Source organism: Rhinoraja longicauda, chromosome 26 (assembly GCF_053455715.1).
Source record: "Rhinoraja longicauda isolate Sanriku21f chromosome 26, sRhiLon1.1, whole genome shotgun sequence".
Lineage (NCBI taxonomy): Eukaryota > Metazoa > Chordata > Chondrichthyes > Rajiformes > Arhynchobatidae > Rhinoraja > Rhinoraja longicauda.
In genome coordinates this window covers 28,161,165-28,175,418 of record NC_135978.1, presented here as the reverse complement: position 1 = coordinate 28,175,418, position 14,254 = coordinate 28,161,165, and the positions used below count along the sequence as shown (strand labels likewise).

The window sequence follows — 14,254 nt, the reverse complement described above, 5'->3', positions numbered from 1 at the left end:
AGGTACAGGCTACTGAGCTGAATGATCAGCCATGATCATATTGAATGGCGGTGCAGGCTCGAAGGGCCGAATGGCCTACTCCTGCACCTATTTTCTATGTTTCTATGTTTCTAACAACAACAAAAATCTTGGATTGTTTTCTCTGGAATGCCAGAAGCTAAGGAGAGACCTGATATACCTGTGCTGGCATACTGTATAACCACATGGTATGCCAGCTGCTCAGAAAAGGACAGGAAGGCCCTTCAGAGGGTCATCACGACGGCCCAGAAGTTCATCGGCTGCTCACTGCCCTCCCTGGAGCACCTGTTCAGCCTACGCTGCCTCAGTAGAGCAGGCAAAATAATAAAAGATCCATCCCACCCCGGCCACCGTCTGTTTGTTCATCTGCCCTCTGGTCGACGTTTCAGGTCGATCAAATCCCGAACAAACAGACTTAAGAACAGTTTTTACCCCAGGGCCATACGAGAACTGAACACTACCTTCTGCACTAGGCAACACTGTTAAAACTTTTGTACTTAATATAATTGTATTTATTTGTTTTTGCATTTATTGCATATATGTTTTTACGCACCGTCAGGATTGGCTATTTTTAAATTTCGTTGTACTCGTTGTAATGACAATAAATGAATATTATTATTATTATTATTAGAAGTATATAAAATTATGAGAGGCATAGATAGGGTAGACATTCAGAAACTTTGTTCCAGGGTGGAAATGTCAAAGAGTAGAGAGCATAGTTTGAAGGCGAGATGGGCAAAGATTAAAAGGAAATATGTAGGGCAGGTTGCTGTTGTTTTGTTTTGTTTTGTTTACACACACAGAGGGTGGTGGTACCTGGAATGAGTTGCCAGATGTGGTGCTGAGGCAGCTACAATAGGGGCATTGAAGAGGCTTTTATGCAGGCACATGGATATATAGAGAAAGTAAGGATATGGATTATGTGCAGATGAAAGGAGTTTCTCTTGGCATCATGGGGGCTGAAGGGCCTGTTCCTGTGCCTGACTGTCCTATGTTACTGTATATGAAATTTATGTGCTGTACTCAAAACGTAGTGGTTTTGTCTGGAGAAAATGAATCAGGTTCAGAAATAGTATTTATACATTATGTGGGTTGAGCTTCATTCTCAAGTGCAGGTACATGGTTACACTAACTTCACAAATAAAACTAGAGTTTACACAACAACATTCTACTATCACGGGCACTAATACCATAAAAGGGAATATATTATAGATTATGGAAACGCTGTTTAGATCAGACACTACCTGTGAAGACAGAAACAGTGTTAACATTTCTGTTTAGAAACAAGGAACTGCAGATGATGGTTTACACAAAATAGACACAGCATCTCTGGAGAAGCCAGCTGCCCGACCCGCTGAGTTACTCCAGCACTTTGTGCGACATTTTTGTTTAATTGTCAAACGGTTACTGAGCTTCCCTGCCCACAGTTGTTGCACGACCCAGAGAATGTACCAAAAAGTCTCAGTTCAGATTATTTAGTGTCAACGTACCTCTGCATCTACATCTTCAACAGTTTCTGATTCGGTTTCCTCTACTGGACTGCAAAAGCAAGAACATATTCTACAGTCACTATACTGTTGAAAACATAATTATATCAATATGTGAAATAAACATAGAGGAATGAGACACGGTGAGAACATATCCGACACAATTCACAGCACCGGTGCCCCGCAAGGATGCGTTTGCAGTCTCCTACTGTCCTCCCTTTACACTCGTGACTGTGCGGCCAAACTCTAACTCCACCTACAAGTGTGTGGCCAGGCTCTAACTCCATCTATAAGTTTGCAGGTGACACTGCTGTAGTGAGCCGGATCACAAACAATGACGAGACGGCGTACAGGACAGAGATAAAGAAATTAGTGACATTGTGTCAGGATTATAACCGGCCCCTTAGCAGAAGCGCCCACGTCGCGGGGCTGGAAACTGGAAGTGTCCGGAGCTAATTCTGCTACCACCATCATCTATTGTACAAGTGAGGCTCCTACTGACTGTCGCCGGAAGCTTGTGCACTTTTCAGGACGGTCGATGACAGTGATGTAACATTTGAAACGCGGATGATGGACACGAAAGAAGGATTATAACCTTGGAAGCAACACTAGCAAAGAGAGAGTGTAAGAAAATAACTGCAGATGCTGGTACAAATCGAAGGTATTCATTTCACAAAATGTTGGAGTAATTCAGCAGGTCAGGCAGCATCTCAGGAGAGAAGGAATGGGTGACGTTTCGGGTCGAGACCCTTCTTCAGACTGGCAAAGAGAGATCTTAATCTGGGAATCAGACAAAGGGAAGTTACAAGTCTGCCCGAGACTGATCATCTCACATTTTGTCGGGTATTATAATGTGCAAGGTATTAGTGCTTATATGTGTAGGAAGGAACTGCAGATCGATCTGAAGAAGGGTCTCGACCCGAAACATCACTCATTCCTTCTCTCCAGAGATGCTGCCTGTCCCACTGAGTGACTCCAGCATTTTGTGTTTATAAATATTAGTGTATGTTGTCTTTGCCAGTTGTCTGCATTGCAAGGCTGAGTTCAGCACAATTGTCCCAACGTTAGTCAGCTGTGTTGATGCAGCAATAATTGCCTTGTTTATGTGCCCACAAGCTGCAGCAGTACCTGAAACGTAACGTGCAACATCATGATGAAGGCAGGGTTAAAAACAAGCTTGGGGCATCAGGGCCTGGCGCAAATTAGCCATTGGCAGTGGGGAGAGAAGAGTTTGTGATCAGCGGGTGGAATTGGTATGAGGCGGACAAGGGAGGGAAGAAGTGAAGACAAGCATGGGACTTAGTGGGTCACAGGCCAACAAGGTACAACAAATAGATGGTTGTGCAGCGAGGAACAATGATGATCGCTCCGGGTATAACAAAAGGAAAGCCCTGCAGTAAATTGGATTGGGCACAACTCCAAGAGGCCGAGCACGTAGATTGGGTATGGCCGGCAGCGGCACAGAGCGGTGGGAGCAGCAGTGGAGGATGCCAACTACTTCCCTTGGCCAGGCTGACCCTGCAGCACCTCGAGAACAATGGGCCTTTATGGCCAAGTTAAGAACTACATTTATAACAGCTTTCAGAGTTGAATCTTGGAAAATGGCAGCAAAACATGCTGACTTTTGTGCAATGTCTCAGTGTACTATCCCTATAGACTTAACTAAGATTGTGCTTACGTATTTTTTGAATTGTATGTAAAAAAAAGGATTTGAACTGTAGCTTGGTACATGTGACAATAAAATTGAACATAGAAATGCGCATTTTGAATTTTGAACAATGTATCAATGAAATAAAATGAATTTCTATGCCTATTTCTGAACAATGCCTTTGAGATCTTGTTAAGTTATAAAAACTATTCAGCAATACAGAACTTAAAAATAACTGATTTATTCATCATCAGAGCTCTAAGACAAATATGACTGAAGCTTTCATTGCTGTTCTCGTGGCAATAACACTCGCGTCTAGCAGCAGAGGGAGCAGAGAGGAGCACTAACATGTCTCCCTGGCTAAAGCTAACTATAGAGGACTCTGCTGGATTCCAATCAAGACTGAAACATTTCTGTACCCCTCAGAATAAAAGCCTACTGAACAATGGAATGAAATAAAACCCTCCAGTTCATTAAAAGGTGCAAAACAAAAATTCAAATCATACAGAATTGCAAATCCATGCAAATTGTTGCACCTCAAACCGACAGCATGTTTTGATTATGTTGAATATGATCAACATCGCCACTCTCGCGTGATGCATAGCCCAATGGAACAAAATTAAGTTGAAAAATCCACTTACAGTACAAGAACAGGCCTTTTGACACACAATGGCTGTATCAAACATTATGCCACAACCAACTCTCATCTGCCTTCACATAAATTAATAAAGCAATTGTGACAAAGCACCTGACTTGTCTGGAGATGTTTTATGTATATCTCCATTACCACGGTGGGCAATAGTATTGATTCAAGGCAGGGAGAAAAAATAATAAAAATAAAAACAACAAAATCCACTGGAACTGTATTCAGTTTGAACTAAATAATTAGCCAGCTCATGAGATTTTTATTAGGCCATGCAGTTTTTATTTCCTTCTCAAAAACACAATACCATTCAATAGGGAATATACAGATTATTGACATCTTTCCTGCCTTTTAAGAAAGCATTTCAAAGCTGCTTCCTCCCACCCAATGCCCACTCCGGTCAAAACCATTTAGCTTCATGACCTTCCACTGAAGAAGTTGTGCAGATTAAATCTACTCCCAAGGCTCAGCCATTTTTCAAACATCATCTCTCACAAATCTAGGTGAGTCATCGTCATGGGCTCCAACATATACGTTTGATGCAAGAAACAGGGTCCAGAAGGAAACACCTTTTGGCAGCGGCATAGTACTGTATGGCAATGAAAATACAATAAGTGCTTACTTAGTGTCTTCAGAGCTGTCAGGCTGCAGGGTGACATGCAACGTCGGGCTGGGAACATCTAGATAACAAGAAGTTATAATTAGGGTCAGTCATTTACTATATTGTACAATTCTGTCGAAACTATTCCACTAAAATGACTAAGTAAAAATAACTGAGTGCTTAAAGTCACTACATAAGTTAGTAATGTAATAAGAGGTATTCTCCCTCAAGAAAGAAGTGTTCAGCCTGAAAAGAAAAAGATGAAGAAAGAAATGTTTGAAGAAAAGACTAGGTTTTGTACTCACCAGGGAAGATAAACTGTTGTCTATGATGAAAGTAGCAGGCAGCTTGGGTAAAAGATCACACAGGCAGAAGAATAGATAACGAATCAGTAAAGAAATTACAGGACAGTAGTTAGCAAATACCAATCTTATTAAATACACCTAACATATTTTTCTATTGATTTCAAAAAAGGCAATTTTTTGATTGAGCAGCACGAAATATTCTGGCCTACTGAGAAACAGCAGAAAATGAGTCAGAAATTTAAGATACAACCAAAAGGTCATAAGGGATAGGAGTAAAATTAGGCCATTCAGCTCACCAAGTCTACTCCACCATTCAATCATGGCTAATCTATCTCTCCCTCCAAACCCCATTCTCCTGCCTTCTCCCCATAACCTCTGACACCAAAGCAATGTGACTCTGATCAAACCAATATTATCAATAAGATTTTGCAGAACTACCCAAAATTAAACAAGTTGCATCTTAGGTTTCAAATCTTTGGATATTTTTAGCTCTGTCATATGTTCAATGCTACTTTCTTGGGGAGAAAGAACGTTAATGTCAGATAAATTAATTTTCAAGGCGAACATATTTACTTGGATTTTTTCAAAACTTACAAATCAAAAGTAAACTCAAAAATATTTAGAATTAATAACTTCAGCAACACACTATCATTGATTTGGAAAACCTTAACATGAATCTTAGTCACCTTTAACAGAAATATTTAATTTATTCTCAGATCTAGTATTTTGAAAACCCGTGAGATAAAAATCTACTTTGTCTTTTATGCATAAGGGCAAGGTTTTAAAGAAACGTGACAAGGAAAAATTAAAATACATTGATACAGAGAGTAATGGGAGGCATTTAAAAAGAAGTTTCAAAGAGTTCAGGGTTGACCACGTGTAGAAAGGTTTATACCTAAGATAGTGGCGGAATAACTCAGTGGGTCAGGCAATATCTCTGGAGAAAACGGATGGGTGATGTTTCGGGTCGGAACACTTCAGACTCGGAAGTCTGAAGAAGGGTTCCGACCCGAAACGTCATCCATTCTCTTTCTCCAGAGATGCTGCCTGGTCTGCTGAGTTACTCCAGCACTTTGTGTCCATCTTCAGGGTGGCCTTTCCACAAAGGAAGGGGACACAACTGTAAAAAATAACAGTTAAGGGACCTGGTACACAAAGGGAAGGATAAGGCAAAGGAACAGGTCTCACAGAGTTTAGAGCATCAGAAAGTGTGAAAGAGAGCATAATGCAAACTTAGAAGGGCTATGAAGGAAGCAAAGAAAGGGTAGGAAGAAATCCAAAGATGTTTACTTAGCATGTAAAAGAGCAAGAGGATCGCAAAGGGAGAAGGGTCTGTAAGTGACCGACCGAAGGCCTGTTACGGGTGGGATTGTAAATAATATTTTGTGACTGTTTATGCAAAATGGCTCTCATGCCGATGCTTAGGCTAAGGCGAACAAGTTGATAAATTGAAGGTAATAAACAGAGAAAGACAAAGTATGCAGGGGGGGGGGGGGGGGGAGTCATCATCTTTAAAAATGGATAAATGACCAGATTGCATGAAATATATCAAAGGCTGGTAAAAGAAACACGAGAAACAGCAGAGGTCAGGTTATACTTTTCAATGTCCTTGAGATATTGTTTAGTGCCAGAATATCAACAAATAAAGACACAAAGAGTTGGAGTAACTCAGCGGATCAGGCAGCATTTCTGGAGAATGTGGAAAGGTGACATTTTGGGTTGGGACCCTTCTTCAGAAGAAGGGGCCAGACCCAAAACGTCATCTATCCATTCTCTCCTGGGATGCTGCCTGATGAGCTGAGTTACTCCAGCATTTTGTGTCTTTTTTTGCATACCAGCATCTTCAGTTCCTTGTTTCCCCATGTTATCCTTGTTCATAAAAAAGATTGTTTAATTCCCAAAATGCTGGAGTAACTCAGCAGGTCAGGCAGCATCTCGGGAGAGAAGGAATGGGTGACGTTTCGGGTCGAGACCCTTCTTCAGACTGATGTCAGGGGGGCGGGACAAAGGAAGGATATAGGTGGAGACAGGAAGATAGAGGGAGATCTGGGAAGGAGGAGGGGAAGAGAGGGACAGAGGAACTATCTAAAGTTGGAAAAGTCGATGTTCATACCACTGGGCTGCAAACTGCCCAGGCGAAATATGAGGTGCTGTTCCTCCAATTTCCGGTGGGCCTCACTATGGCACTGGAGGAGGCCCATGACAGAAGGGTCAGACTGGGAATGGGAGTTGAAGTGCTCGGCCACCGGGAGATCAGTTTGGTTAATGCGGACCGAGCGCTTTTAGTTGTCTATTAATAAAGGTCAAGAGAGGATGCTGACCGAGATGACCGAGAGGGGAAAGCATGACATTATTTTTCTAGTGAAGATATAAAGAGTAATTGTACATTTCATTATTATGCAATAATTTAATTCTTAATTAATTAGAGAGCAGTCCTGAACTACCATCTACCACAATCCTCGGACTACCTTTGATCAGACTTTACTGGCTTTATCTTGCACTCAACGTTATTCCCTTATCATGTATCTGTACACTGTGAATGGCTCGATTGTAATCATGTATTGTCTTTCCCATTGACTGGTTAGCACGCAACTAAAGCTTTTCACTGTAGCTCGGTACATGTGACAATAAAATAAACAAAACTAATTTGGATTTTACAACTCGGCACAGGAACTGATCTTATTTTAAACCAGCTCTGGGTACAAGGCAAGGCTTTCCATCATAGCTTTTTATTTTAGATACTCACCTGGAAATTTGAACCTGTCTCTGTGACCTTTCGGCGACGGGTTTGGGGGTGGAGTGGCACTGGGAGGATTGGAAGACTGATAGGGCGCTGGAGAAGATGGAGTTGAAGAGGTTGTTGAAGATGGGTTGCTGCTGGAATCTAAAGGAGCGTGATCCTTGAGGGGAAAAAAAGTCATTCAAATTTAATCACTTATCCATTTATTAGTTTGCAATACAATGAAAAAATAATATGCAATGTTACTTCTAAATTTTGTTTCACTGTGTTTCCTGAATTTCAAGATGTCGAGTCAGATTTGTCTGTGGATTGCTGCAAAACATTGGGAACAATTTCATGCAGATAACAAGGGTTAATTATTTAGATATTCAGAATAGGTGTCACTTCAACATTTCGAGAATTTATCACAATATTTAAAATTGACTTTAGAGATACAGTGTGGAAACAGGTCCTTCAGCCCACTGAGTCTGTGCAGACCAGTGATCACCCCGTACACTAACACTATCCTACACACGAGGGACAATTTACAATTTTACCAAGCCAATTAACCTACAAACCTGCAAGTCTTTGGAGTGTGCTGCACCCGAGAAAACCCATGCGCTCACAGGGAGAACGTACAAACTCCATACAGACAGCACCCGCAGTCAGGATCAAACCTGGGTCTCTGGCACTGTAAGGCAGCCACTCTACTTCTGCGCCACCCCAAATAATTCAGCCTTATTTTAGGCCCTGTGTATAACATTTATGAATGCTTAGTTCTTCAAAGCATTATAAATCAAATAACATCAGAGAAAAAAAAATCAAGGATCAAAAGAATTTGCAGATGAAAGGAACTTGAATGAAAATATGTTTGAAACACCCAGCAGATCAGGCAGTATATTTAGAAACAGAAGCATGTTAGTGTTTTCGGTTGAAAACCCTTCTTCAGAACTAGGGTGGAGGGAAAACAACTTAATTTTAAGTTGCAGAGTGGATGGGGAAAATAGGGCCATGAATGCTATTGCGTTAAGCTGCTGATGAAATAATCTGGATGATAAATTAATTAGGGCACTTGGAGAATGAAAAAAAAATAAAGTGGCATGTAAATGCTAAGAAATACAGCATTTGTGTCATATGCTTGTGACAGTTAATTGTGAAAAGGAGAAAAAAGTGTGTCAGAGGAGGCAAAAAGGAGTGAATGTAAATGAGTAGAATGGGAAGGGGGAGGAGAAAGAAGGGATTAAAATATCAGAATTTGGATGGGTGTTGAGTTTACAATAGAGGTGGGGGGTGGAAGAGTGAAGAGCAGAGAGACTGGGTTGATGAGAGACAGTGGAAGAAATTGGTGGGGGGGCGGGGGGATTGTGGTATAACTTGAAACCTTCAATCATTCAGACCATTTGGGTTGTAAGCTACCCAAATGGAATATGAGGTGCTGTTCTTTCAGTTTGCATGTGGCCTCACTCTGGCAATGGAGGGGGCTGAGGACAGACAGGTCGGCATGGAGATGTGAAGGAAAGTAAAATGGTTCGCAACCGGGAGCTCCAGCAATCCTTGGCAAAGAGAGCATGTGTTCAGCAAAATGGTCACACCGTCTGCATGTAGTCTCGCCAATGTAAAGGAGGCCACAGAGAGCACTGAACATTTTGATCTAAAATCCACAAGTTCATGCCTCATTTCCTTATCTATTTTACTATTATATCTAAATAGAAATGCAAAAGAGGAAATATGAAAAGGGAGCTCTGATTTATGTATTTATGAAGTTTCAATAAACATCCAGAACTGCTCAGACTGTAGAGAGCATCAATAAATTCAAAAGTAAGCTTGAACAAAACAGAAGGTCTGGTGTTTACTGTTTTAAAAGTAGGGTGGCACGGTGGCGCAGCGGTAGAGTTGCTGCCTTACAGCACTTGCAGCACCAGGTTCAATCCCAACTACGGATGCTGTCTGTACGGAGTTTGTACGTTCTCCCCGTGAGTTCTCTCCGAGATCTTCAGTTTCCTCCCACACTTCAAAGACGTACAGGTTTGTAGGTTATTGGCTTGGTATAGTGTAAAAATTGTCTCCAGAGTGCAGGGTAATGTGTGGGGATCACTGGTCGGCGCGGTCTCGGTGGGCCGAAGGGCCTGTTTCCGTGCTGTATCGCTGAACTAAACTAAAAAGTTAGGATCTGTCAAGAATGATATTGGTCATATTGATCCATATTTTCTCATTCCCCTATTAGTAGCTGTTGTAGGGGCTACCCTAAAATAATGAACAGAATTAATTAACTTGAATCATTGAGCTCAAAAGAGTCACAGCACAAGTCTTGATAACTAGTTTATGGGATACAGAGAAAAATCAGGTGTTTGGAATTAATTGGAAAGCTCAAAGAGTAAGGCCAGGCACAATAGCATTTAATAATCAGCATGTCATGGGTTCATACAACATGGCAACTGGGCCTTCTGCTCACCAGAACGCCCACAATGTACATGCCAAACATGATGCCAAATTAAACCAATCTCTTCTGCCTGCGTGTGATCCGTATCTCAAAAGACTCTTAAACACCATTATGACATCTGCCTCCATCACCACCCCTAGCAGCGCATTCCGGGCACCAAACAATCTCTATTTTTTTTTAAACTTCCCCTGCACATCTCTTTTAATTATTGCCCCTCTCAGCTTAATGCTATACCCTCGCGTCTATGGCATTTCCACCCTGGGGAAAAAGGTTCTGACCGCCTCCCCTATCTATGCCCCCCATAATTTTATATACTTCTATCAGGTTTCCCCTCAGTCTCTGACGCTCAAAAAAAAAAATAATCCAAGACCTGGGTCAGGGAGGGTTAAATTTGGAGACTCATGATATAGAATTTGCACTAACCCCATTTTATTCATCCCACATTGCCCATCAAGTCCCCCCTGACCGTAATTTACTGTAGTCAATTATTCCAAGAACCGACACTTCTTTAACATGTGGCAAGAAATTGGGACCATCCAGATGAAGGCACACTTTCACAGAGAGAACGTGCAAACTCTACTGACAGCGACAGTGGCGAGGATTGAGTTCAAATGCACTGGAGCCGAGGCAGCAGTTCCACCCAAATGTGTTTGGTCAGTTTTTATTACGCTAAAATACTTTTATTAGACATTTATAATTAAAATTAAGAATTCTTTTTTTTTAAAGCTGCAAACAATGCTAGTTTGAGTTACCTTTTTATGAGGTACCTTTGGAAGAGTAGCAAACTGAGGCTCTCCAGGTCTATCCACAGAATTATTTATATCAGATGGTACAGACTCGGTTCTTCTCATTTTTGATACTGGTTATTAAAGGAAAACAAGAATTACTGGTTTCTCCAAACAAAACACAATGAATGCTACTTGAGACTAGACCTTAAAAGTAGTGCTGAAACATCTCTTTGGTGACCCTGGATCGGACCTTGCTGGCTTTACCTTGCACTAAACGTTATTCCCTTATCTATACACTGTAAATGGCTCGATTGTAATCGTGTATTGTCTATCTGCTGACTGGGTAGCACAAAACAAAAGCTTTTCACTGTACCTCGGTACACAATAAACTAAATTACAAATTACAAACCCACAGACTCACCAGCTACCTCAACTATACGTTCGTCCACCCTCCTTCCATTATATTGTTCCCTTATCTCCATCGTATCTGCTCCACTGACGAAACTTTCCACATGGCTGCTGCTGAGACGACTTTCTTCCTACTGAATCATGCTTCCCCTCTACCACAGTTGAGAGTCCTTGGCCGCACTCCTTCTACTACCTGCAATGCTGCTCTCACTCATCCTCATCTCAGACCAAGGATAGCGTTCCCCAGTTCTCAAATTCCACCTCACCAACCACCACATTCAATGAATCATCCTTTGCAATTTCTGCTATCTTCAACGAGATTCCATATCAGCCTCTCTTCCAGTACCCCAGTAGGGACCATTCATTTGATAACCCAGTCTGGCCCTTCTTGTCCCCTTCCACCAACCATTCCCTTTCTCAAGAAACTTTCTCCTACAATTGCAGGAGATGTGACACATCTTTTTAAACTCTTTCCCTTCTACCATCCAGGGACCCAAATAGTCACTTGCAATTGAGAGTCATAGAGTGATACAGCGTGGCAACAGGCCCTTCGGCCCAACTTGCCCATACCGGCCAACATGTTCCAGCCACACTGTCCCACCTGTTTGCATTTGGACCATATCCTTCCAAACCTGTCCTATCCATGTACCGGTCCAACTGTTTCTTAAATGTTGGGATAGTCCCTGCCTCAACTACCTCCTCCGGCAGCTTCTTCCATACACCCACCACCCTTTGTGTGAAAAAGTTACCCCTCAGATTCCTATTAAATCTTTTCCCCCCTTCACCTTAAACCTATATCCTCAAGTCCTCGATTCACCCACTCTGAGCAAGAGACTCTGTGCATCTACCCGATCTATTCCTCTCATGATTTTATACACTTCCTCCAATCTAATTTACTGGATTTGTGCTCTTACAACATGCCCTCTTATTCAGAGGAAACACCAAATGCAGGTTAGGTGATCATTTAGCAGAGCACCTCCGTTCAATCTGCAGGGCTGTCCGAGTCTCCAGTTGAATGTGCTTTCAATTCTCCACCCTACTCACGCTCCCACCCATCTGACCGTGGCTGCCTCCATGACAAGGCCCAACGCAAGCTTGAGGAAAAGCGTCTAATCTGCCCACTGGGCCCGCAGCAGCTTTCCAGATCGCTATACTAAATTCAACAGCTCCAGGAGATTTACCTTTGTTGGTAAGAACTGGCCAGATCATGAAACAATAAAGGGCATTTTTTTAAATCATCTTACAAGGAATAAGTTTGGGCTTTCTATGTTATGATCTGAAGTCTTACTTTGGGAAAATGAAATCCGGCATGGAGGAGCTTCTTTTGTGCATTTGTTGTGGCACTTTAATCTAAGAGGAAAGCAAAAAAACAATACAGTACAAATGCATTAAATCTTCAAAACTAAGGCAAACAATCGCTTTTACTGATCCTTTACTGACAATTCAGCAGGGAGAATGGAAACAAGTGGTTTACCATGAATATTTTATCACTGAAAACTGCTTTGCTTGTTACCAGCCCACTTGCTTGCAATAGTCCTCTCATCTAGTTTGGGAACAGCTCTGCCCAGGCTCTGCGGAGAGTAGTGCGTTCGGCTGAATGCACTATGGGAACTACACTCGCCCCCCTGCAGGACCTATACATCAGGAGGTGCAGATCCAGAGCCAGCAACATATGGGGGACCCCTACCACCCCAACAACGGACTGTTCCAGCTGCTACGGTCAGGCAAACGCCTCCGCTGTCACGCTGTGAAAACAGAGAGGATGAGACGGAGTTTCTTCCCACAGGCCATCAGGACTGTTAACTCTCATATCACCAGGGACTAATGAAATTTACTGTATTCATTTATTTTTTGTGTTATAGACAATAGACAATAGACAATAGGTGCAGGAGTAGGCCATTCAGCCCTTCGAGCCAGCACCGCCATTCAATGCGATCATGGCTGATCACTCTCAATCAGTACCCCGTTCCTGCCTTCTCCCCATACCCCCTTACTCCGCTATCCTTAAGAGCTCTATCCAGCTCTCTCTTGAAAGCATCCAACGAACTGGCCTCCACTGCCTTCTGAGGCAGAGAATTCCACACCTTCACCACCCTCTGACTGAAAAAGTTCTTCCTCATCTCCGTTCTAAATGGCCTACCCCTTATTCTCAAACTGTGGCCCCTTGTTCTGGACTCCCCCAACATTGGGAACATGTTATCTGCCTCTAATGTGTCCAATCCCCTAATTATCTTATATGTTTCAATAAGATCCCCCCTCATCCTTCTAAATTCCAGTGTATACAAGCCCAATCGCTCCAGCCTTTCAACATACGACAGTCCCGCCATTCCGGGAATTAACCTAGTGAACCTACGCTGCATGCCCTCCATAGCAAGAACATCCTTCCTCAAATTTGGAGACCAAAACTGCACACAGTACTCCAGGTGCGGTCTCACCAGGGCCCGGTACAACTGTAGAAGGACCTCTTTGCTCCTATACTCAACTCCTCTTGTTACGAAGGCCAACATTCCATTGGCTTTCTTCACTGCCTGCTGAACCTGCATGCTTCCTTTCATTGACTGATGCACTAGGACACCCAGATCTCGTTGAACTCCCCCTCCTCCTAACTTGACACCATTCAGATAATAATCTGCCTTTCTATTCTTACTTCCAAAGTGAATAACCTCACACTTATCTACATTAAACTGCATCTGCCATGTATCCGCCCACTCACACAACCTGTCCAAGTCACCCTGCAGCCTTATTGCATCTTCCTCACAATTCACACTACCCCCCAACTTAGTATCATCTGCAAATTTGCTAATGTATCATCTGCAAATTTGCTAACATTTGTTAACATTTTTTTTTTCTATTCTGTTTTGTAGTTTAGCACAATCCGCAGGCGTTGTCACTTTCATTTCACTGCCCATCTTGTGTATGTATGTGACAAATAAACTTGACTTGACTTGATTTACATTCTGTTTTCCTGTTGACCCTTTACATGACCTGCTTGACTTCAGTTCCGGATAGTTAAAGATTGTTCTAACCGATTATATATTAACAGGCTTTGAGAGCAAACAGTAATGTTCCCTCATGGAAGTTTCCTCAGAATTCACCGTAAAGAATCCTGGACCCAGCACATTGATGCAATTATAAATAAAGCCCATCAACACCTCTACTTCCTTAGAAGATTGAGGAGATTCGGTGTGTCGATCAATTCTCTCAAAATTCTACAGGTGTACAGTAGAGAGCAGGTGGACTGGTTGCATCACGGCTTG

The 14,254-nt window shown here is 42.3% G+C and overlaps 1 protein-coding gene across 9 annotated transcripts in view; it reads right to left on the bottom strand.

The window, feature by feature from the left end:
* Positions 1–14,254, bottom strand: part of ksr1a (kinase suppressor of ras 1a) — a 160,442-nt gene that overhangs the window by 25,007 nt on the left and 121,181 nt on the right. For 8 of the 9 annotated variants that reach the window (XM_078422636.1, XM_078422637.1, XM_078422638.1 and 5 more), the window contains 6 exons: positions 12,286–12,347; positions 10,614–10,720; positions 7,449–7,602; positions 4,703–4,744; positions 4,419–4,476; positions 1,509–1,557 (listed from right to left, as the gene is read on the bottom strand). In XM_078422636.1, the coding sequence (XP_078278762.1) occupies positions 1,509–1,557; positions 4,419–4,476; positions 4,703–4,744; positions 7,449–7,602; positions 10,614–10,720; positions 12,286–12,347 (472 nt within the window). The remainder of the gene's footprint in view (positions 1–1,508; positions 1,558–4,418; positions 4,477–4,702; positions 4,745–7,448; positions 7,603–10,613; positions 10,721–12,285; positions 12,348–14,254) is intronic. The other variant, XM_078422640.1, reaches the window with a different exon arrangement.